The 25,810-nt window shown below is 42.0% G+C and overlaps 1 protein-coding gene across 4 annotated transcripts in view; it reads left to right on the top strand.

Annotated features, from left to right (window-relative positions):
- The first annotated feature begins 1,151 nt into the window (after positions 1-1,151).
- lins1 (lines homolog 1) overlaps positions 1,152-25,810 on the top strand; it is a 36,245-nt gene continuing 11,586 nt past the window's right edge. For 2 of the 4 annotated variants that reach the window (XM_060853244.1, XM_060853240.1), the window contains exons 1-4: positions 1,167-1,278; positions 2,140-2,568; positions 13,597-13,686; positions 19,291-19,432. In XM_060853244.1, coding sequence (XP_060709227.1) covers positions 2,179-2,568; positions 13,597-13,686; positions 19,291-19,432 — 622 coding nt within the window. In that variant the 5' untranslated portion in view covers positions 1,167-1,278; positions 2,140-2,178. Of the gene's footprint in view, positions 1,887-2,139; positions 2,569-13,596; positions 13,687-19,290; positions 19,433-25,810 lie in introns of all 4 variants that reach the window. The other 2 variants (XM_060853242.1, XM_060853241.1) reach the window with 2 other exon arrangements.

Below are 25,810 nucleotides of genomic sequence, written 5' to 3'. Positions count from 1 at the left end.
TTCTACATTTTAATTTCTGTTTCAGATTTCCAGCATCTGAAGTATTTTACTTTTCAATAAGTACAAATTTCTTCCCACATGCAAGTGACATTTAAACACAGTAAATTATTTGAATACTAATTGGATGAATGTATAACTGAACACAGGTTCGTCAGAATGCTGAAGCAAGGTTTCAAGTGAAGGTACAGTGGTGACTGAGAGACCCATGAAACAGACACACTATCTGCAAGGATAAGAAATTGATGCAAGAATAAGAAATAGAAGCAGTATTAGCACATCCATTCCCTGGGTCTTATGCCACCATTCAATAAGATAGTGGCTGAAATAAAACAATTTATAAATATGATAACTCTAATAAGCTGGTAATTGTCAAGTTATTGGTCAATCCATATTAAATAATTATTCTGATCAACACATGCTAAATATCGAGTTATCATTTGACTGAATAAATGTAAAATATCACATGAATGTTCAGTTCATTTAATTTGGCAAATATAAAATAATTGTTTGTCCCATTATCTGTGGTAACTGTCAAATTATATTTCACACCAATGTGTACGTTAAACAGCAATTCTACACAAATGAAAATAGTAAAATTACTGTACAAATGAACATATGGTAAATATCAAATTACTGTTCAATTTATAAATAATGAGTACCAAACACTATTCCAATAAAATGGAAAACGTTAGATTGTTGTTAGTAAAAATAGACGTGGTAAACATCAATTTATTGTTCAGAAGAGTAACCAGACCGATGAATGCAGCTCAACAACCAATTCTTTTACATATTTTTGTCTTTGTTTTCAGTATCCCCTCTTATGCATTCCATAGGGTTACAAGCGTTCCTGATGAAGGGCTAATGCCCGAAACGTCCATTCTCCTGCTGTGCTTTTCCAGCGCCACCCACTCGACGGTAATCTCCAGCCTCTGCACTCCTCACTTCCTCCACAGGCCGACAGGCCTCCACATGACAGCACTTTGTCAGCGTCTGCACATTGTCTGGCCCCACCCCTAACCGCTCCAGGTGGCCCCGCCCCTAACCGCTCCAGGTGGCCCCGCCCCTAACCGCTCCAGGTGGCCCCGCCCACAACCGCCGCGCGCCGCGCATCCTTTGGTTTCGCGCAGAACGTGTTTGAAATGTCGTGTTATGCGCTTGCGCGGAGCTTGTGGCCTGTTCGTTTGGTGTCCGTGTTATCCTGAGAGGAGGGAGGACGGAACAACGATGGTGTCCAATTGAGGTGCACGCGCGTGTGAAAGGGTCTGGCTCAGGACTTAGGTTTGATATTGCTTTTGGACAGTGGTGTCTTGCCGGGTTGTGTTGGGATATTGCTGCGATCTTCATATCCAGGCGCTTGTGTCCTGCTTCAATCTTCATGTCCTTCTGTTTGGAGCCTCACTAGTTGCAGCTTGATCCCAAATAGTAAACACTCCCAAATGAGGCTCGTTCCTGATGAAGTGCATGCCTGATCTCCTGCTCCTCGGATGCTGCCTGACCTGCTGTGTTTTTCTAGGACCACTCTAATCTAATCCTGACTCCCAAAGCCTGACCCCCATCTACAAGGCACAGATGGAAGAACGATGAAACCTGGTGTATCTGGATTAGTGCAGATCCAACAACATTCAAGAACCTTGACACCGTCCAGGACAAAGCAGAGCATTTGATGGCGTTACATCCATTGCCTCCACTACTGATGCTCAGTAGCAACAGTGTGTACTATCTATAAGATGCACTACAGAAATTCATCAAAGACCCTTAGACAGTACCCTTCAAACCCATAATCCCAATCATCTAGAAGGACAGGAGGAGCAGACACATGAGAACACCATCACCTGCAAACCACCTACCATTCTGACCTGGAACTATATTGCCTTCAGTGTAACTAGGTCAAAGTCCTGGAATTCTCTCTCTAACCACATGGTGGATCTGCCTAATCACATGAACTGCAGCAATTCAAAAAGGCAGCCCATCATCAACTTCTCAAGGGCAACTAGTGATGGAAAATAATTGCTGGCCCAGCTCATGACACACCATTGAATTTAAAGTCCAAATACTGATTATTTTGCAACAACTGTCAATTCCCCCTTGTTCAATGTTACATTTCCCATACTTACTGTGTTTTTCTTTCTCCAATTTCAGCCTAAATCCTGTATATAGGATCACCAACAGTGAGGCAGAATGATGGGGAAATGCTTGCCAAGACTTCATCAATTCTACAAGGAATTGTTGGCAGAAGAGAGGCCCAGTGAGGACATTCCAAAGCTAGCAGCTTTGCTTTCTCCCAGTGTTTGCATGGGTGATCCAAACATTTTTAGTCCTACTAATGAATCAAGTAATGAGACTTATCGTTTCTCTAGGGGCACAGTAACTTCAGATAGTTACAGCATGCCGCATGATAGCAACTCTACCCCAAATGACAGTCAGAATGAAATCTCATTGATTCAGATATCACTGATTCAGATGATGTGTTCCAAAATATTTTCTGAAGACTTGAATGAAGATGTCAGAGAATCATATGTGAAGACCTTAAGAATTCTATTGGAAGATATGGAACTATTATCTAAACTGGTAAGTTTGACTGGATATTCTGATAAGAATCATTATTCCATGATTCATTGCACACCCAGCCATTTGGCCTAACAGATCAATGCCAATGTGTATGTTCCACGCAACCTTCCCAGTGCCTTCACTTCATCTCACTACCAGCACAATCCTAATCCTTTCTTTGTGTATGTTTTGGTTCATTCTTCAGATGTGGATGTAGCTGATAGGGCTACCATTTATTGTCCGTCCTTAAGAAGGTGGTATTGAGTTGCTTTCTTCATCTGTTGACATCATTGGATGTTAGGGAAAGAGTTCCAGAATTTTGAGCCAGCGACGCTGAAGGAACAGCAACATAGTTCCAACAATTGGTGAATGGCTTGAAATAGTACTTGCAGTTGGTAGTTTTCCCACGTATCTGCTGTCCTTGTCCTTCTAAATATTAGTGGTCATGGATTTAGAAGTTGAGTTGAAGTTGGTGAATTTCTGCATCCTACACATTGCTGCTATTATGTCCCTGGTGGATGGTAAAACGTTTATAGTAGTTCCAATAATGTGGGCTGCTTCATATTAGATGGTGTCGACTTTCTTGTGAGTTGCAAGGAAAGTATATTTTCAGTATTTTTGATTGCAAACAAATAGAAAAATGATTATTTTAAATACAATGGTTGTGGGAGGAATTTTTGCACTTGTAAAAGCAAGTTACTGTTTTCATTTAAGTGTGATGATCACACTGCTACTTTGTTCAAGCGGTTTGTCAATGGTCTCACACCAGGAATTGTGTGCAAACTGACATTTGGCCAATATCAGGTAGCTGAGCAGTTTGTGCCTAACAACAGCTCTCTAATTCCCGGGTAGCTGAGCAGATTGTGGGTGTGAATGATTCAGACCTCTAGAAGGGTAGGTTGTGTTTCTATTTTTTTGAAGTAAAAGTACCTGCATTCTGAATAAACTGGTGTTTTCTCCCACCAGTTGCTATAAGCTGTTGCCCTTAACTGGTAACTAAAAGTCTATGCTATTTAGTGTATTAGTTGTCCTGTGCCTCTTAGAAAAAAATGTGAAAGAATCTGAAGAGTGGAGATTGAAGACTAAAGTCCTAACAAGACAAATTAATCATCCAAACTCAATGATTAGGTGCTATTCAACTGTGGTTTCTTAACTCATTCCATGCATAAAGCCAATTTTTTGTCTGTATGAATAGGATATTTAAAAGAGGTTTGACATTTAACTAGTAGAGCCATGTGTTGACAGAATCAGTGAACGCCTATGGTGTGGAAACAGGCCATTCGGCCCATCAAATCCACACTGGCCCTCTGAAGAGCAGGCCACCTAGATCTCCCCCATTCCTGTAACCCTGCATTTCCCTTGATTCATCCACCTAACCTACACATGCCTGGACACTGTGGGCAATTGAGTATTGCCAATCCACCTAACCTACAAGGCCCAATTCACAGTGTGATGGAATATTCTTCATTTGCCTGGATGAGTGCTGCTGCAGCAACTCTTCCGTGCTCATTTGGGAAAGTGCACTGATTCATAAGCCTCACCACAATCACCTTAAAAGTTGAACATCTAATCAAGATATGCAAAGTCCCCGTTTTCCTGTTTGATCACTTGTGATTTAGAATTTACTTGTTTAAGTAAGCAGGAACCTTGTCCCTGTTTTCAATTAACTTGATTCCAACAGAGAAGTAAATTGGGAATTTGCATGTCTTGATTAGATCTTTAACTTTTGTGGTGACCCTGGTGGGTCTCAAGAATCTGCCATTACTTTCCTGTGCTATGAAGTTTTCTCTCCCCACGTCACCAGATCACCAATTCTGAATGCCATTCTAGCAGAGTTAATTAATTTTTATTGAAAGCTCTTTGTGAGTTTTCTTTGGGGCTACTCTTTAGTTTTCAAGGACTCCTTTTTCATTCTCCTTGACTGCTTTATTGGGTGATTCAATCCTGTCATAGCAATATCTGTATTGCTATAGAGATGCAATAGCTGTATTGCTGGATGCTGCCAGATCTGATGAGTTTTTCCAGCAATTTCTGTTTTTCTTCTGTTATTCCTTTTTAAAATTTTCTTCCTTTAGTAGTGCATACCAAGGATTGTATTCATACTTGATGCAAAATAATGCATTGGGAATGAGTGTCATACCTTCAGTCCCTTTGAAGCAAATACAAGCAATTAGCACTCTTTGAATTTGTTCAGGTAATTTCACATTATATCTCCTAATAGTTCTGTTTAATGTGGCAAATACATCAGGATACTAAATTTGAAAGGTCCAGCACAAGGGGAGTACATACTAATACTGCAGCCAAAGCTGACCATCAAATGACACATTGTATAATGAACATTGGCTTCATGCTTCAGGTGAGGTTTTTAATTCCCCAAGTGAATGTACCTCCTCACAGTATCATCTGCACTTTAATAAGACATTGATTGGAAGGACAAAAGGGACGTTAGTTGTACTTCCTTGGACCTATTTTAAAAATAATAACGTGGGGAGACATAGGTTCAAATCTAATCAGCAGCTGGTGGACTTATAAAACCTGGAATTGAAAGCTTTTTCAGTAACGGTGCTATTAAATTATTACTATTGCTGCAAAAAAGAACATTTTTTTCTTTTTTCACTAATGTCCATTTGCAAAGTAAATTTGCCATCCTTACCTGGTCTGGCCTACATGAGACTCCAGGCCAACAGCAACGTGAGTGGTACTTGATTGTATTCTGAAGTGGTCTAGCAAGTGGGCAACGAATGTGGACTACCAGTAATGGCCACATCCCTTGAAAGAATAAGACTTCCAACTCTGATATCATTGACAGTTTGAAATTTTATTCTGATTTCCAAGTCATTATATATACAGTGGCTTGACTCACTCTTGCATGTCCTTCATCCAATTCTTTTTATCTAACCCTTTCTTACCAAGTGCCTCTGTTTTGTTACCCAGCCTTTTACGTGTACTTGGCTATATTGATTTCAAGAAAGTATTTGACAATGTCCATTATATTCCCCATATCAAATCCCTCTTCTTCAAATAAATTCAATTCATCAAACATGATCTGCCTTTTCCAAATCCATACTGGCTCTCCTTAATTGTGTCTCACCTCTCCGAACATGCCTTATCATTTTTTTTTGTGATTATTGTTTTGAAAACTTTACCCACTGCTGATCTTAAAATGAATACATGGAATGTCCTTGCATCCTTTGTTGAACAAGGGTATTGTATTCTCACTCTCCAATCCTGTGGCACTGCCTAGATTGAAAAATTATGCTGAGCACTTCCATTATCTGCAATTCCCTGAACAATGTATGATGCCAGTCATTTGGACCCAGTGACTTATTCATTTGTAGCCAGGCTGTCCAATACATCTTGCCTTTCAGTATTTACCCCATTCATTACTTTTTACTTCCTTTTCAGCCACCATCCTCATCCTGATTGTTGCTTGTATTTCCCTCTACACTTGCCCTATAAACTTAATTGTATTAGTTTGGTCCTGGCATTACACCCCATAAACATCCTTTCTATATCTACCCTGTCAAGACTATTCAGGATCTTATAAATTGCCACTAAATCACCCATCACATGTTTAAACTTAGTGGAAACAAGCCCAGCCTGTTGAATCTCTCCTCATAAAACAACCCACTCCGCCCAAGTATGTATTACGTTGTCATTTCTTTATTATCTATTAATTCCTCTCACTATATAGAGGACTGGTTATTTTACTTATATTTTTCCTTTTAGATTTTTACAGAAACTTGCTATTTATATATTTCAAGCTCGCTTCTTCTGATGCTGTAATTTATTTGCCTTGATTAACTTTTTTGTCATGCTCTGTATTTTGACCAGTCATTTGAACTGCCATGTATTTTTGTGCAATTAAAAAGCCTTATGAGACCATGCAATATAAGAGCAGAAGTAGACCATTCAGGTTATCAAGACTGCTCTGCCATTCAATGAGATCACAGTTAATCTGATAATCCTCAACTCCACTTTCCTGCTTTTACCCCTTACAAGGGGGTCTCTGTCTTATGAATGTACAACTTACAAACTCTTGAAATATTGCATATTTAATTAATGCTAGCCCATACAGAAATGTTTTAGTATTAGTTTTAAAGATTTGTAATCAACCTTTTTTTTACATAGGACGATTGTTTTGTGTTGTTTTGACTTGCGTGTGAATCAACTTTGGAACAGAATCCCAAATAGAACCTGTTTGCAAACAGAAATTATCGAGTAAAAAGTGAGGTCTGCAGATGCTGGAGATCAGAGCTGAAAATGTGTTGCTGGTTAAAGCGCAGCAGGTCAGGCAGCATCCAAGGAACAGGAAATTCGACGTTTCGGGCACAAGCCCTTCATCAGGAATGAGGAAAGTGTGTCCAGCAGGCTAAGATAAAAGGTAGGGAGGAGGGACTTGGGGGAGGGGTGATGGAGATGTGATAGGTGGAAGGAGGTCAAGGTGAGGGTGATAGGCCGGAGTGGGGTGGGGCGGAGAGGTCAGGAAGAAAATTGCAGGTTAGGAGGGCGGTGCTGAGTTCGAGGGAATCGACTGAGACAAGGTTGGGGGAGGGGAAATGAGGAAACTGGAGAAATCTGAGTTTATCCCTTGTGGTTGGAGGGTTCCCAGGCGGAAGATGAGGTGCTCTTCCTCCAACAGTCCCTGTACACCTCCATCCCCCATCACGAAGGACTCAAAGCCCTCCGCTTCTTCCTTTCCCGCCGCACCAACCAGTACCCTTCCACTGACACCCTCCTTCGACTGACTGAACTCACCCTGAACAACTTCTCTTTCCAATCCTCCCACTTCCTCCAAACTAAAGGAGTTGCCATGGGCACCAGCATGGGCCCCAGCTATGCCTGTCTCTTCGTAGGATATGTGGAACAGTCCATCTTCCGCAACTACACTGGCACCACCCCCCACCTTTTCCTCCGCTACATCGATGACTGTATTGGCGCTGTCTCGTGCTCCCACGAGGAGGTTGAACAGTTCATCAACTTTACCAACACTTTCCATCCCGACCTCAAATTCACCTGGACTGTCTCAGACTCCTCCCTCGCCTTCCTAGACCTTTCCATTTCTATCTCGGGCGACCGAATCAACACGGACATCTACTATAAACCGACTGACTCCCACAGCTACCTGAACTACACCTCCTCCCACCCTGCCCCCTGTAAAAATGCCATTCCATATTCCCAATTCCTTTGTCTCCGCCGCATCTGCTCCCAGGAGGACCAGTTCCAATACCGTACAGCCCAGATGGCCTCCTTCTTCAAAGACCGCAGATTCCCCCCAGACGTGATCGACGATGCCCTCCACCGCATCTCCTCCACTTCCCGCTCCTCCGCCCTTGAGCCCCGCCCCTCCAACCACCACCAAGACAGAACCCCACTGGTTCTCACCTACCACCCCACCAACCTCCGTATACAGCGTATCATCCGCCGTCATTTCCGCCACCTCCAAACGGACCCCACCACCAGGGATATATTTCCCTCCCTTCCCCTATCAGCATTCCGCAAAGACCACTACCTCCGTGACTCCCTCGTCAGGTCCACACCCCCCAGCAACCCAACCTCCACTCCCGGCACCTTCCCCTGCAACCGCAGGAAATGCAAAACTTGCACCCACACCTCTTCCCTTACCTGTCTCCAAGGCCCCAAGGGATCCTTCCATATCCGCCACAAATTCACCTGCACCTCCACACACACCACCTATTGCATTCGCTGCACCCGATGTGGCCTCCTCTATACTGGGGAGACAGGCCGCCTACTTGCGGAACGCTTCAGGGAACACCTCTGGGACGCCCGGACCAACCAACCCAACCACCCCGTGGCTCAACACTTTAACTCTCCTTCCCACTCCACCAAGGACATGCAGGTCCTTGGACTCCTCCATCGCCAGACCATAACAACACGACGGTTGGAGGAAGAGCGCCTCATCTTTCGCCTGGGAACCCTCCAACCACAAGGGATGAACTCAGATTTCTCCAGTTTCCTCATTTCCCCTTCCCCCACCTTGTCTCAGTCGATTCCCTCGAACTCAGCACCACCCTCCTAACGCTGCAATTTTCTTCCTGACCTCTCCACCCCCACCCCACTCCGGCCTATCACCCTCACCTTGACCTCCTTCCACCTATCACATCTCCATCGTCCCTCCTCCCTACCTTTTATCTTAGCCTGCTGGACACACTTTCCTCATTCCTGATGAAGGGCTTGTGCCCGAAACGCCGAATTTCCTGTTCCTTGGATGCTGCCTGACCTGCTGCGCTTTAACCAGCAACACATTTTCAGCAAACAGAAATTATCTTTCTGATTAAAAATCTGTCTACCTCAGGCTTGAATTTAGTTAAGATGCCAACCTCCATAGCCCGTGTGGTAAGGAATTCCATGGATTCAGTACCCTCAGAAGAAATTCCTCCTCCTTTCTACATTAAAAAGGGCAACTCCTTACTTTGAACTTATGCCTTCTTGTCATAAATTCTCCCAGAAGGGGAAACAATCTCTCTGCATCTACCCTGTTTCCTAACTTTCCTAAGAATTTTGTACATTCCTATAAGATTACCTCTTATTTTTCTAAACTCCAATGACCTCAGGCACTACCTACTCGACATCTCCTCCGAAAACAGCTCCTCATACCCAGGATCAAAGTTGTGAACGTACTCTGCACTGCCTCCAAGGCCAGTGTATCTTTCCTTAGATAAACTGTTCACAGTATTCCAGGGTATGGACTAACTAGTACCGTGTGTAGTTTTACCAAGACTTCCCTATTTTTACACTTCATTCCATTAGAAATAAAGGCCAACATTACACTTTTTTCCCTGTTACCTGTTGGACTGCTATGCTAGCTTCTCGTGATTCCCAAACCCCTATGTACTACAGTTTTCTACAGTTTTTCCCCATTTAGTTCTTTTATTTTTCCTGCCAAATCGACCATCTCACATTTCTACACATTATATTTTATCTGCCAAGTTGTTGCCAACTTGCTTAACCTGTCCATATCCCTGAACAGACTCTTTGTGTCATCCTCAGTGCCTCGTTTCCCACCTATTTTTGTCTTATCTGCAAACCTGGCTATACTACCTTCCCACTCCTCATCTAAGTTATTAATACATTGAGTTGTACATCATGGAAACTCATCTACACCGACTAGATATCCCAATGTGACCTCATCCCATTTGCCAGCATTTGACCCGTATCCCTCTAAATCCTTCCTACTCATTTACCTATCCAGATGCCTCTGAAATGTTGTAATTTTCCCCATCTCCACCACTTTGTCTGGCAGCTTGTCCCATTCACACCACTCTGTGCATAAAAAAGTTATTTTAAAAATCTTTCCCCTCTCATCTTAAACCTAACCCTCTAGTTCTGGATTCCCCCACCCAGGGAAAAGATCTTGTCGATTTATCCTGTCCATTTCCCTCATGATTTTGTAAACCTCTATAAGGTCACTCCTCAGCCTCTGACTCTCCAGGGAAAAAAAGCCCCACCCTATTCAGCTTCTCCCTATAACTCAAACCGTCCAGTCTCTGCAATATCCTTGTACGTGGTTTCTGCACCTCTCAAATTTAACAACATCTTTCCCATAGAATGGTATCTGGAATTGGACGCAGTATTCTAAAGTGGTTTCACTAATGTCCTATACAGCCACAACATGACATCCCAATTCCTCTACTCAGTGTTATGGCTAATGAAAGCAAGCATGCCAAATGCCTTTTTCACCACCCTATCTCAGTCCTAAAAAGCTTATCCTTTATTCTGAATCTGTTCCTTTTGCTTTGGGACCCCCTAACCTACTGCACTGTACTTTGAGCCACAGATTAACATTTTGTATCTTCTTTGTTTCTTTTCTTACTGGCACACAGCACTAGAAATAACCCAGGCCACCAGCCATCTTTATGACATTGATATTGATGTTACTGCAATTTCTGGTTCACTCCCTTGCTCCTGCAGAATATTCTGTACTCTCTCCCTAATGTCCTTCACCATAGCATGAGGGACGCAACATGCCACGCAGGATTGAAAACTATGGCTCCAGATGCCTTCCTAACCAGGGAATCTCCTGTAATGGTTCCATTTCTCCTTGTTGTTTCCTGTGTACAGTCTCATCCCTCTTGTTGCTGTGATCTTGACTGCACTCCTTCAAGTTGTAGTCATTCACAGCAGTCTCCAGTACTGAGTACTGATTGTGTGGATGCTTGACATGAGTCAGTTTTCTTTTTGACTGTAGTCTTTTCATCGATTAGGCAAGAATTAGGATGCAGAGAATGGAGTAGCAAAATGCAGGGGATGCAGACAATGGAAATGTGGAGCTGGTTTAAGGAACAGATATTGCGTGTCCTTGATAGGTTTGTCCCTGTCAGGTAGGGAGGAAGTGATAAGGTAAGGGAACCATGGTTTACTACAGAAATTGCATCTCTTGTTAAGCAGAAGAAGGAGGCTTATGTGTTGATGAGGCAAGATGGTTCAGATGACATGATGGAGAATTACAGATCAGCTAGGAAGGATTTAAAGAGAGAGTTAAGAAGAGCAAAGAGAGGACACGAGCAGTCTTTACCAAATAAAATAAAGGAGAACCCTAATGCTTTCTATAGGTATGTGAGGAACAAAAGGATGATTAGGGTAAGAATAGGGCCAGTCAAAGACAGAAGTGGGAAGTTGAGTGTGGACCCTGTGGAGATCGGAGAGGTGCTAAATGAACATTTCTCATTGGTCTTCACTCAGGAAAAGGAGAATATTGTAGAGGAGAAGGATGAGGTATGTGATATTAGACTAGAAAGGATCGAGGTTAGTTATGAACAGGTGTTATCAATTCTAGAAGGAGTGAAAGTAGACAAGTCCCCTGGGCCAGATGGGATTTATCCAAGGATTCTCTGGGGAAACTAGGGAGGAGATAGCAGAGCCTTTGGCTTTGATATTTGAGTTGACATTGTCTATAGATTTGGTACCAAAGGACTTGAGGATTGCAAATGTTGTGCCCTTGTTTAAGAAGAGTAGTAGAGATGACCCAGGTAATTATAGACCAGTGAGCCTTACTTCTGTTGTAGGAAAGGTTTTGGAAAGGGTTATAAATGATAAGATTTATAATCATCTAGCAAGCAATAATTTGATTCCAGATAGTCAACATGGTTTCGTTCAAGGGCAGGTCGTGTCTCACAAACCTCATTGAGTTTTTTGAGAAGGTGACCAAGCATGTGGATGAGGGTAGGACAGTTGACGTGGTATACATGGACTTCAGTAAAGCCTTTGATAAGGTTTCACATGGTAAGCTGTTGGAGAAAATGCAGAGACATGGGATTGAGGGTGATTTAGCAGTTTGGATTAGAAACTGGCTTTCTGAAAGAAGGCAGCGAGTGGTGGTTGATGGAAAATATTCAGTGTGGAGTCCAGTTACTAGTGGTGTGCCACGATCTGTTTTGGGACCACTGCTGTTTGTCATTTTTATAAATGACTTAGACGCAGGCAGAGGTGGATGGATTAGTAAATTCGCAGACGACACTAAAGTCAGTGGAGTAGTGGACAGTGTGAAAGAATGTTACAGGTTGCAGGGGGAGTTGGATAAACTGCAGACTTGGGCTGAGAGATGGTAAATGGAGTTCAATGCAACTAAATGTGAGGTGACGCACGTTGAGAAGAATAACAGGAAGGCAGAGTACTGGGTCAATGGAAAAATTCTTGGTAGTGTGGATGTGCAGAGGGATCTTGGAGTCCATGTACATAGGTCCCTGAAAGTTGCCACCCAGGTGGATAGTGCTGTTAAGAAGGCATACAGTGTGTTAGGTTTTATACGTAGAGGGATTGAGTTCCGGAGCCGCAATATCATGCTGCAACTATACAAAACACTAGTACGGCCACACTTGGAATATTGTGTATGGTTCTGGTCGCCATATTTTGGGAAGGATGTGGAAGTATTGGAAAAGGTGCAGAGGAGATTTACCAGGTTGTTGCCTGGTCTGGAGAGAAGGTCTTATGAGGAAAGTGAGAGTCTTGGATCTGTCCTCATTGGAAAGAAAAAGGCTAAGAGGGGATTTGAGAGAGGCATACAACATTCTGGGCGGCACGGTGGCACAGTGGTTAGCACTGCTGCCTCACAGCGCCTGTAGACCCGGGTTCAATTCCCGACTCAGGCGACTGACTGTGTGGAGTTTGCACGTTCTCCCCGTGTCTGCGTGGGTTTCCTCCGGGTGCTCCGGTTTCCTCCCACAGTCCAAAGATGTGCGGGTCAGGTGAATTGGCCATGCTAAATTGCCCGTAGTGTTAGGTAAGGGGTAAATGTATGGGTGGGTTGCGCTTCGGCGGGTCGGTGTGGACTTGTTGGGCCGAAGGGCCTGTTTCTACACTGTAAGTCTAATCTGTAAGTCTAATCTAAAAAAAAAATTATCAGAGGATTAGATAGGGTAGACAGTGAAAGTCTTTTTCCTAGGATGATGACGTCAGCTTGTATGAGGGTGCATAACTACAAGTTGAGGGGTGATAGATTTAAGACATGTCAGAGGCAGGATCTTTACGCAGAGAGTGGTAAGGGCGTGGAATACCCGACCTAATAATATAGTCAACTCAGCCACATTAGGGAGATTTAAACAATCCTTAGATAAGCACCTGGATGATGATAGGATAATGTAGGGGGACGAGCTGAAATTAGTTCATAGGTCAGCGCAACATCGAGGGCCAAAAGGCATGTTCTGCGCTGTATTGTTCTATGTTCTATAACTATAACCCATCATTCAGCCTAAAAGTCAGGAGGTTTCCCTGTCATCCTCTTGCTCCCATGAAAACATGAGCTTGTAATGAGCTTGATACACCTGCTCCTTCAAAAGCCTCTTCACTCTCTTTAGCATTATGAAACTTGGTTCCGGGGAGACTTGTAAAGAACAGAAAAAGTCTGTAACTGAATATTCAACTAAAATGGGATTTTTTAAAACGATTATTAAAGTCAACATCAGATGTGTTGAAAATATACATAAACTGAATTATTTCACAGCTTTTCCAAATATTGAGCAAAAGCAGTTTTCTTTTGATTAATCCCTGCATTCTTGAAATTCTGAATAGTATATTGTTTTCTTTTCCCAGGTTTTGCTGTTTGGCCACCCAGACAAGCTGTTGTCTCATTTGGCTGTGAAGAGTGTTGCATCATTGATTCTTGTTGAGATTTTGGTGATGGTGAGTATATACTCAGGGTACAGTTTTTAATAATAGGAAACCCAAACATTTAAATAGAAAGTAGGAAACACTAGCAGTGCTTCGTCCAGAGGCCCACTGAAGACGTTACCTAGTATGGTGACGAAACATCTGAAAATGAACCTTCAGGCTCAGCGAGCAAACCTACATCCAGAACCTCAACCTGAGCTACAAATCTTCTCAAAACTTGCAAAGATCGAGGTTCTCTTGGCGGAATTTGTTCTATGGTTCCAATTTGGGATTTGGGTTGTTGGCCTCCAAGGCAGCGAGTGGTAGGTGTTAGTGTCTTTTGTTCCACATGTTGAATTCGGTTGATTGAAGCAGTGCTTGGTGTGGCGATGGCTCTTTTGGTCACTGAGAGCTTTCTGGGGGTGGAAGAAGTGACTTTGGGAGTTTTACAAAGGTGAACAAGGCAAAGCTGCTGGAGTTGGGAGTTACCTTCATCTGTGAGAAAAGGAGAGATAATTACAGTCATAGTTCAGCATTTAAATTTGCTGGAAACACCATCAGAATCTTTGAAAATGGCTAAAATTCATTTGAAAATGAAGCAGCTTGAGTTATAGGTGAAAGAAAGAGAAAAAGAATAGATTAGATTAGATTCCCTACAGTGTGGGAATAGGCCCTTTGGCCCAACAAGTCCACACAAACCCTCTGAAGAGTAACCCACCCAGACCTGTTTCCCTCTAACACAATGGGCAATTTAGGTTAGCCAATTCCCCTGACCTGCACATCTTTGGACTGTGGGAAGAAACCAGAGCACCCAGAGGAAACCCACACAGACACGGGGAGAATGTGCAAACTCCACACAGTCACCTGAGGCTGGAGTCAAACCTGGGTCCCTGCCACCATGCCGCCAAAAGAAGAGCATGCAAATACATTACATGCAAATATTATGGTTAATTAGATAGCTTTGCTTTTGGGAAAAAATATTCTGTTATCAGGTAGGTTTCTTAAATATAGTGCTTTTTGCACTGCTCATTTCATTGTTCAACAGAGTTTTCTTTGGGTAGGGTTTCTCACAAGCTACTCTGTCTAAGCCTCTAATAATTTTGTATACCTCAATCAGATACATCCTCAGCCTCCTTTGCTCCAAGGAAAACAAACCCAACCCATCCAATCTCTCCTCATGACTGAGAATTTTCATCCCAAGCAGTATCCTGATGAATCTCCTGTCCATCCTCTGCAGTGCAATCACTTCTTTGTTTAGCTGATACCAATGCCTGTTAACAAGTTATTATGGGTGAGATAACAGATTGCATAGATTATAAGAGCAGGGAGGTCATTTTGGAGTTGTTCAAGTTGTTAGGCTACAGATGTGCAGTGCAGTTCTGATCACCATACTGTAGGAAGGATGCGATTGCACTGAATGGACTGCAAAGGAGATTCACCTGGATGTTGCTTGGGATGGAGCATCTTAGCTATGAAAAGAGGCTGGCTGAGCTTGGGTTGTTTACTTGAGAGCAAAGAAGGTTGAGGGGATCCTGATAGAGGTGAAAAGATTATGAGGGACATGAGCAGGGTGGATGGAAAGCAGCTAGTTCCTTTAATTCAAGAGTTAATAACAAGAGGGAATAATTTTGAGATGAAAAGCAAAGTGTTTAGAGGGGACTTAAAGGAGAAAATCCATTTCATCAAGGGGTTGGTATGGGTTGGAATGGACTGCTTGATTTGGGTCTGGAATGGACTGCCTGGGAGGGTAATTGAGGCAGGAAACCTCACAACCTTTCAAAAAGACTTGAATGAGCACTTGAAGTGTCATAATATTCAAGGCCATGGGCCTAGTGCTGAAAACTGGGCCTGGTGTAGATTTAGTGTATTTTTGGCAGTACAGACTCAATGGGCCAGAAGGGTTGTGTACTGTATGATCATATAGTGTTTTGTTTAAGCTGGTGTGGAAGGAAAAGTATATGTTAAATAGATCTACATCTACATATCATCTGTTCAAGGTATTGCATAACTTCTGATTATTGTAGCTTTAATATGCTTCCACAGATGCAGACTGCCTATGCAGAGTGTGGGATCACAGTAGTGAGACAACTCCATTTTCTGGGGTGAAGTTTAAATGCACAGAAACAAAACATATTAAAAACTCAGACTACCTCCCCTGCCCCCCCAACCATGACCTTATTATTTTAAAGGAGCAAAATTATTTCCTTACTGTTTGCTTGAATTAACCTGAAAAGTAAACTGCAGCATGAACATTTCATTGTTTTATTTTGAATTTGGGATATTTAAATTGTTGATTGCTTTTTCCTTTAGGTGATCCCTGGATTAACACAAAACAATCCAGTGCTCATTACACTGCATAAAAAAAATCCAAACCTGATTGAGTTTATCAAGGTTAATGGCTTTCATTAATCAGTAATTTATAAAATGTCAGTGCCCAAATGCCAGTTTTCAGTGGGCCACTTTAATGTCATTTTGCTACAAAAAACAGAACTGCCAGTAATAGTTTGGAATGAAATGATTAGTGAATTAGAATGTTTATGGGGTCAGTTATTAATCATTGAGCTGTAGTGTGCTTTCTGTAATATGTCATTTGTAATTGATAGTGGTGTTTTGTGACCTTCTACGACACCACATTGGAAAGCAAGGATGCAATTTGTAAACGTACTTATGCTTTCAGTAGTCCATTCTAAATATGAAACCATTTTGTATTTTGAACAATAAAATCTTATCATTTAAAATTAAGGCGTTGTGATAAAGTAAACTGGAAGAAATTGATTTCTCTTGCAGAAAAGATCAGTAACCAGAGGACACAACTTAACATAATTCACAAATTAATAGTCCTGGGGAAGAAATGAAGGGACAGTGGCATACTGGTATTGTCGTTGGAACGGTAATCTAAAATAATCCCACCATGGCAACTGATGGAAACTAAATTCACTGAATAAAAATCTCAAATTGAAAGTTAGTCTCATTAAAAGTGACTTTTGAACTAACCCATCTGATTCAGTAATGTCCTTTCTCCTTCCTTTAGAGAAAAAAAACTGCCATCCTTATCTGCCCTGCCTTGTATGTGACTTCAGATTTTCAGCAATGTAGTTGTCTCTTAACTGCCTCTAAAATTACCTAGCAAGCCACTCAGTTTTAGGGCAATTACAGATGGGCAACATGCTGATCTTGCCAGTGACACCCATATCCTATGAAAGAATAGAAAAGGAAAGGCCTTTGATTTGATGTAATGATTCCTGCAATAGAAACAAAGAGGTTATGACTGAGTTGCCAACTTAACTAAACAATAGACAATTAGACTCGAGTATTAGATTTGAGTACTCTCTCTAATATTATGATCAGGAATATGGTGACAGAGCACTTTGAACATCGCAATAGGAACAGCAAATCCTGTCGGATCACAAAAGTATTTAACCAGCAGATACAAGGCAACCAGTGGCTGTAGTATGTTTGGATTTCTAAAAGGCATTTGATAAGGTACTACACAAGAAGTGGTTTGACAAGATTAGAGGTTTGGGAGTAATACCTACCACGACACAGACAAGAAATAAACAGACCATTTTTGGATTAATTGCCCAAGGGTCAGTAGTTCTGCCTGAGTTGGAATGTAGACAGGCTACAAATGTGGACAAGGTGGAGAGTGATGTGGCAAAATGTGAGGTTTTTAACCCTGTAAGAAGAATAGAAAAACAGAAGCTTTTTAAAAAAATGGTTAGAAACTATTGAATATTGGTGTTCAGAGGGATTAAATGTTCTTGTATGCAAAATACATAAAGTTAACATGCAAATACAGCAAGCCATGAGGAAAGCAAACATCATAATTACCTTTATTGCGTTAGATCTCTCTGAAGTCTGAATGAACTGATTACAGGGTAATTTCAGTGAGGCATAAATTTCTGATGAGCAAATAACTTTGTTTGTAACCCTCCCAAAAAGTCCCCAACTCAAGTTCAAATCAAAGAATTTGGAGGGTTCTGTTTGAATGATCAACTAGGTACAAATAGAGGGATTAAAACTTATTTTAACTCCTGGCTCACTGTAAAACTGACATCCTGACTGTGCCAACTAAATCCCTTCTTTTCCCGTCCAACATCCACTCACCCTACATTTGCCTTCTCTCAGTGGTTGTCAGAGCAGCTATATAATGTTTATTCTGAATATACTGACTAGAGTACACCTGCTATTGGCATGAAAAGGGGCAAGTTTTCTGTGGAGGTCCACTCAGATTGCCATGTGCATGGTTTGCTGGACTAATACCATAATGGATTCTGTTTCAGAAGTACAGCAGAAAGATCCTGGAGAGGTACCTGGCAACCTTTTGTCTTATCTAGGATAGAAGATTTAGTCCTGTGATTTTGTGTGGTGAAACAGGATATATAAAAGCAAAACCTGGGAAATGGAGAATGGGCACAAGACAGGGAGTTACTGGAGAGACTTTTCAGAAATCTCACACAGACTCAATGGACTGAATAGCCTTGTTCTGTAATATCCAGTTCTTTGTCAGCTTTGACAAAGGGTCAGTTAGACTCGAAACGTCAGCTCTTTTCTCTCCTTGCAAGTACTGCCAGACCTGCTGAGATTTTCCAGCATTTCTCTTTTGGTTCAGATCCCAGCATCCGCAGTAATTTGCTTATATCCAGTTCTATGATTCTCTAAGGATTCAGTAGTCCAAATGTTTCAAAATAAAAACCTTAAGCTTTGTGAGAAGTATGAATAGATCTGTCATTGTTGGTAAGTGAGGTTACCTCACTTCATGGGAATAGGAATTCTCTGCCAAGTGGTATTGCCATGGACACTTGAAGTGTTTCCAAGAAATGGACTTGCAGTCTGACCATACTGTAATGGGATCACGGTTTTAGATATTTATTCGGGATGCAAGAGGCAGGAAACGGAGGATTACTGTTAAAGAAATCCTGGGATCTGGACATAATTCCTCTAATAGTCTGAAAACACTGGAAATTATGGTTTAGGAATTTGCAGACACTAAATGTTGTCTTGGGACCCTAGCTGGGAATCAGGGAATCTGATAGCATTATCCTGACGTCCATCAAACTTTCCTTTTAGTCACTGGTTGACACATTTCCCAGAATTGAGAAAATGGTCCCTTGAATATAATGCAACTTAGTCACCATAAACCAGTGGCTCAGATAAAATGTGGGACATTATGTGTCCTAATGTCCTTGTTGTTACAAATCACTGTGTTACCCAACTCACTTTGTTTCAAATGCTAAACAATATTTTAGAAATGACTGAAAGAAAGTCTTTTGATTAAGCATCTGAAATTTACAACTAATTGCATTTGACCAGTTGTTTTTATATGTAGCAGTGGTTTCCTTCATTTAATCTGATGGATTTTTCTTACAAAGCTGTTTAGCCAGCCTCATGTGTTTGAGATAACAAGCAAGATTCCTGCCAAAAGTCAGCAAGTCTGACAGCATCTGTGCAGAGAAAACATAGTTAACATTGAAACGCTAGTTCATTTGTTTAAGATCCCCAAAATCTGAACTTGTTTTGTTTTATTTATCACGTAAACCAAGTTTCTATTAAAGCAAAGCTGGATTCTTTACCAGTCCTTTTTTCAACACTTTTTATTGGTAACTTTTAATAAGTTTTGTTGTTGCTTGTTTTTAGGATCTATCTGTGGAGAGTTGGATCAGCAGTTATCTGTATGCTCTGTCAGAAGACCCTGGAAATAGCCAAGCAGCTGAATGGGTGCAAACAATTACACTTGTCATTAAAGAAGTTTTAAAAAGAAAGTCTCTGAATAAGGCAGGTTAGTGAATGCTTGTGGAAATGTCCAAGGTCAAAAACACCCTTAGAAATAGAAACAGTAGGAGGCCTTTCAGCCCCTCAAGCCTGTTCCACGAGGCACTTGGATCCGACTGGTTCACCGTTCTTCATGTTCACTTTCTACATTTTTCTCGTAACCCTTGATTCTCCTACTGATCAAGAGTCTATCTATTTAAGCTTCAAATAGATACACAGATTCTGCCCCACAGCTGTCTGTGGCAAGGGGTTCCAATGACTCTCAACCCTCATAGAGAAGAAATTCCTTGTCATCTCACTATTAGAATATAGAACAATACAGCGCAGAACAGGCCCTTCAGCCCTTGATGTTGTGCCGACCTGTGAACTATTCTCAGCTCGTCCCCCTACACTATTAAATTAGCACACCATTATTGTGTAGCATTGTTGTCTGGTGTTGGACTCTGTGCTGAGGGGAAACATTATCTCATCCTTCACCCTGTCTAGTCTATTAAGAATCCTGTAATAAAAATTGCTGGAGAGCATCCAAGTCTGGCAGCATTCGTGGAGAGAAAACAGAGTTAACATTTCAAGTCTAGTGACAGTTCTTCAGAACTTCCCACACGAACAGGCAAGTTTCTGGTATTGAGACTGGCCCTAATGCAATGAGGGGTACATCGGGTTCAAAGAGATCAATTGTGTTAGGGGACTCTCTAGTCCAAGGTAAAACAGACGTTTTTGTGGCCAGCAGCGTGAAATCAGAACATTGTGTTGCTTCCCTGGTGCCAGGATTAAAGATGTCTCAGAGAGGGTGCAGAATGCTCTCACGGGGGAGAGGGGCCAGCAAGAAGTCATTGTCCACATTGGAACCAATGACATAGGAAGGGAAAAGGTTGAGAGTCTGAAGGGAAATTACAGAGTTAGGCAGGAATTTAAAAAGGTGGTCCTTGAGAGTAGTAATATCTGGATTACTCACGGTGCTATGTGCTAGTGAGGAGCAGGAATAGGAGAATAGAGCAGATGAATGCATGGCTGAGGAGCAGGTGTATGGGAGAAGGATTCTCATTTTTTGACCTTTGGAATCTCTTTTGGAGTAGAAGTGACCTGTACTAGAAGGATGGTTTGCACCTGAATTGGAAGGGGACTAATATGCTGTCAGGGAAATTTGCTCGAGCTGCTCAGGAGGATTTAAACAAGTAAGGTGAGGGGGGTGGGACCCAGGGAGATAATGAGGAAGGAGATCAATCTGAGACTGCTACAGTTGAGAACAGAAGCAAGTCAAACAGTCAGGGCAGGCAGGAACAAGGTCCGACTATTAAATTAAACTGCATTTATTTCAATGCAAGGGACCTAACAAGGAAGGCAGATGAACTCAGGGCATGGTTAGGAACATGGGACTGGGATATCATAGCAATTACAAAAACATGGCTCAAGGATGGGCAGGACTGACAGCTTAATGTTCCAGGATATAAATGCTACAGGAAGGATAGAAAGGGAGGAAAGAGAGGAGGGGAAGTGGTGTTTCTCATAAGGGATAGTATTACAGCTGTGCTGAGGGAGGATATTCCTGGAAATACATCCAGGGAAGTTATTTGGGTGGAATTGAGAAATAAGAAAGGGATGATCACCTTATTGGGATTATATTATAGACCCCCTAATAGTCAGGGGGAAATTGAAAAACAAACTTGTAAGGAGATCTCAGCTATCTGTAATAGGGTGGTTATGGTTATGGGAGGGGATTTTAACTTGCCGAACATAGACTGAGTCTGCCATAGTGTTAAGGGTTTAGATGGAGAGGAATTTGTTAAGTGTGTACAGGAAAATTTTCTGATTCAGTATGCGGATGTACCTACTAGAGAAGGTGCAAAACTTGACCTACTCTTGGGAAATAAGGTAGGACAGGTGACTGAGATGTCAGTGAGGGAGCACTTTGGGATCAGCGACCATAATTCGATTAGATTTTAAATAGTGATGGAAAAGGATAGACCAGATCCAAAAGTTGAAGTTCTAAATTGGAGAAAGGCCAATTTTCATCGTATTAGGCAAGAACTTTCAAAAGCTGATTGGCGGCAGATGTTCGCAGATAAAGGGACAGCTGGAAAATGGGAAGCCTTCAGAAATGAGATGACGAGAATCCAGAGAAAGTATATTCCTGTCAGGGTGAAAGGGAAGGCTGGTAGGTATAGGGAATGCTGGAATAACAAAAGAAATTTAGGGTTTGGTTATGAAAAAGAAGGAAGCATATGTAAGGTATAGGATAGATTGAGTGAATCCTTAGAAGAGTATAAAGGCAGTAGGAGTACACTGAAGAGGAAAATCAGGAGGGCAAAAAGGGGACATGAGAAAGCTTTGGCAAATAGAGTTAAGGAGAATCCAAAGGGTTTTTACAAATACATTAAGGACAATAGGATAACCAGGGCGTGAATAGGGCCCTTCAAAGATCAGCAAGGCGGCCTTTATGTGGAGTTGCAGAAAATGGGGGAGGTATTAAGCGAGTATTTTGCATCAGTATTTACTGTGGAAAAGGATACGGAATGGTGAAATAGATGGTGACACCTTGCAAAATGTCCAGGTTACAAAGGAGGAAGTGCTGGATGTCTTGAAACGCATAAAGGTGAATAACTCTCCAGGACCTGACCAGGTGTACCCTGGAACTCTGTGGGAAGCTAGAGAAGTAATTGCTGGGCTTCTTGCTGAGATATTTGTGTCATCAGTAGTCACAGGTGAGGTGCCAGAAGACTGGAGGTTGGCTGATGTGGTGCCACTGTTTAAGAAGGGTGGTAAGGACAATCCAGGGAACTATAGACTAGTCAGCCTGACGTCGGTGGTGGGCAAGTTGATTGAGGGAATCCTGAGGGACAGGATGTACATGTATTTGGAAAGGCAATTTGATTAGGGATAGTCAACATGGCTTTGTGCATGGAAAATCATGTCTCACAAACTTGATTGAGTTTTTTGAAGAAGTAACAAAGAGGATTGATGAGGGCAGAGTGGTTGATGTGATCTGAATGGACTTCAATAAGGCATTCAACAAGGTTCCTCATGGGAGACTGGTTAGCAAGGTTAGATCTCACGGAATACAGGGGGAACTAGCCATTTGGATACAGAACTGGCTCAAAGGTAGAAGACAGAGGGTGATAAGTTGTTTTTCAAACTGGAAGCCTGTGACCTGTGGAATGCCACAAGAATTGATGCTGGGTCCTCTACTTTTTGTCATTTATATAAATGATTTGGATGTGAGCAGATGAGGTACAGATGACAACAAAATTGGTGGTGTAGTGGACAGCGAAGAAGGTTACCTCAGATTACAACAGGATGTTGATCAGATGGGCCAATGGGCTGAGAAGTGGCAGATGGAGTTTAATTCAGGTAAATGTGAGGTGCTGCATTTTGGGAAAGCAAATCTTAGAAGGACTTAATGGTAAAATCCTAGAGAGTATTGCTGAACAAAGACACCTTAGAGTGCAGGTTCATAGCTCCTTGAAAGTGGAGTTGCAGGTAGATAGGATAGTGAAGAAGACGTTTGGTATGCTTTCCTTTATTGATCAGAGTATTGAGTACAGGAGTTGGGAGGTCATGTTGTGGCTGTACAGGATATTGGTGAGGCCGCTGTTGGAATATTGCATGCAACTCTGGTCTCCTTCCTATCGGAAAGATGTTGTGAAACTTGAAAGGGTTCAGAAAAGATTGACAAGGATGTTGCCAGGGTTGGAGGATTTGAGCTTATAGGGAGAGGCTGAACAGGCTGGGGCTGTTTTCCCTGGAGCGTTGGAGGTTGAGGGGTGACCTTATAGAAGTTTACAAAATAATGATGGACATGGATAGGATAAATAGACAAAGTCTTTTTCCTGAGATGGGGGAATCCAGAACTAGAGGGCATAGGTTTAGGGTGAGAGGGGAAAGACATAAAATGGATCTAAGGGGCAACTTTTTCATGCAGAGGGTAGTACGTGTATGGAATGAGCTGCCGGAGGAAGTGGTAGAGGCTGGTACAATTGCAGCATTTAAAAGGCATTTGGATGGGTATATGAATAGGAAGGGTTTAGATTAGATTAGATTACTTACAGTGTGGAAACAGGCCCTTTGGCTGAACAAGTCCACACCGACACGCCACCCATACCCCTACATTTACCCCTTACCTAAAACTACGGGAAATTTAGCATGTCCAGTTCACCTGACCCGCACATCTTTGGACTGTGGGAGGAAACTGGAGCACCCGGAGGAAACCCATGCAGACACGGGGAGAACGTGCAAACTCCACACAGTCAGTCGTCTGAGGCGGGAATTGAACCCGGATCTCTGGCACTGTGAGGCAGCAGTGCTAACCACTGTGCCACCGTGCCGCCCGTTTAGAGGGATATGGGCCAGGTGCTGGCAGATGGAACTAGATTGGTTTGGGATATCTGGTTGGCATGGACGAGTTGGACCAAAGAGTCTGTTTCCCTGCTGTACATCTCTATGACTCTATATGTTTCAATGAAATCATCTAGTATTCTTCTAAATTCTAATGAGTAGCGTCCCAATGCATTTTACCTTTCTTCCTTAGACATGAAGTCTATGAAAATTGTGCCACCATTTATTAAATTGTGCCTTTGCATTAACCAACTTAACTATGATCGTTTTAGACTTGTATTGCATTGGTCTGGCAATGTGACCTAATATTTTGTATGCTTTATTGGTTACACCAGTGTAGAGTCTCTTGGGTTCTTCTGAATATTTAACTCATTACTTATATATCAGTGCCATTTTTTTTTAAATGGACATAACATTTATCTCAATTTCGAATTGGAATTAAATTCATACCTGTCAAAAGAGCACAAAGGTGAATCTATGCACGACCATTCTGACTTTTTCTCCACTCTGCCCCACCTCCTTGATCATCCCATCCCAACCCAACCCATCCCATCTCATCCAATCTTCTACCTTCCAGACTTTCTTTTCTGTTTTCTTTCTAATCTGCCTCCTTCTCATTTCCTGCATCCTCAGCATGGTATATTTAACTTAGTTGGCTTTTACTCTTTTTCCCCCCCCCATTACACTTACTTGGTTTTGCTCTTCTGTCCCTGCCCAGGGAACACTTGAAAATATCATTGAAGTCCTTCATTACCAGGTTATTTGAATTTTGTTGCTTCTGCTGCATTTTGTGAATTTGTTAACTGATTTTTGTTTGGTAGAGTGAGGGTTCCAGCACTGACCACTGGAATTTGGGGATATCTCCCCATGGAGTTATTGTTGCCCCAACCTCTACCTGCTACTGCAGAATCATAGAAATCGCACAGCACAGAAGAGACCATTTGACCTTCTTTGTCCATGCCAAACCAAAGACGTCCAGGTGCCCTTCCTAAATCCAGCTTCCCACACATGTTCCATAGCCCTGCAACTTACAGTACTTAAGGTGCAGATCCAGGTACTTTTTAAAAGGGTTTAAGGTCTCTTTCTCCACTACTAACTCAGGCAACAAATTCCAGACACCTCGCACTTGTATTCCAGATCTCTGCCAATGAAGGAGAGCATTCCATAATCCTTCTTTACAATCATATCTACTTTTAGGGACCAAGATCTGTACTGCTATCTTTAGAGACCAAGATCTCTCACTTAATTTACCCATCTCAGCATATTCCCGTTTATTGTGCATTCAGTTTACTGTTTGACCTACCTAAATGCATTACTTCACACTTACCAAAGTTTAACTTCATCTGTCACTCTCCTCCCAATCCAACAACATTTCTGTATTATTTTGGAGCTTACAGTTATTCTCTATACTATCGACTACATGGTCAATTTGTGTGTCGTCTGCAAATTTCTGAACTGTCTCCTTGACATTCAAGTCTAGTACATGAAACAAACAGCAGGGGTCACAACGCTGAGCCCTGTCGTACACCACTTGAAACTACTTGCCATTTGTGAAACCATTACTCTTGATTTCCTGCTACTAAGCCAAGTTTGGATTGAATTCTACATACTACCCTGTATCGCATGAGCATTTACTTTTTTGACCAGTGGGACCTTGTCACATACTAAAATCCATGTAGACATCATTCACTGTACAATCCTCATCGATCCTCCTTGTCACTTTCTCAAAGAATTAATTTCGATTTGTAAGGCTTTACATTCTCTTAACAAAGCCATGCGAACTACCCCTTTCACAGTAACAATTTATCCAATCGTTCAGGATTAATTCTAACAATTTGCCCAACACCAAATGTGGTGTGTAATTGTTTGACATTTCCTTTGTACTCTTTTTAAACAACAGAACCAATTCACATTCCTTCAGTCCTCCAGCAACCCTCTATATCTAGTGAAGATTAGGAAATAATAGCTTCCGCTATTTCCTCCCTGACCTCCTTTACCATCGTTGGTAACAGTTCATTTGATCCTGGTGATATTTCTGTTTTCAAGGATTCCT

Source organism: Hemiscyllium ocellatum, chromosome 39 (genome assembly GCF_020745735.1).
Source record: "Hemiscyllium ocellatum isolate sHemOce1 chromosome 39, sHemOce1.pat.X.cur, whole genome shotgun sequence".
Lineage (NCBI taxonomy): Eukaryota > Metazoa > Chordata > Chondrichthyes > Orectolobiformes > Hemiscylliidae > Hemiscyllium > Hemiscyllium ocellatum.
Note: the sequence above shows the minus strand (reverse complement) of the source record. Positions and strands in the feature narration are given on the sequence as shown.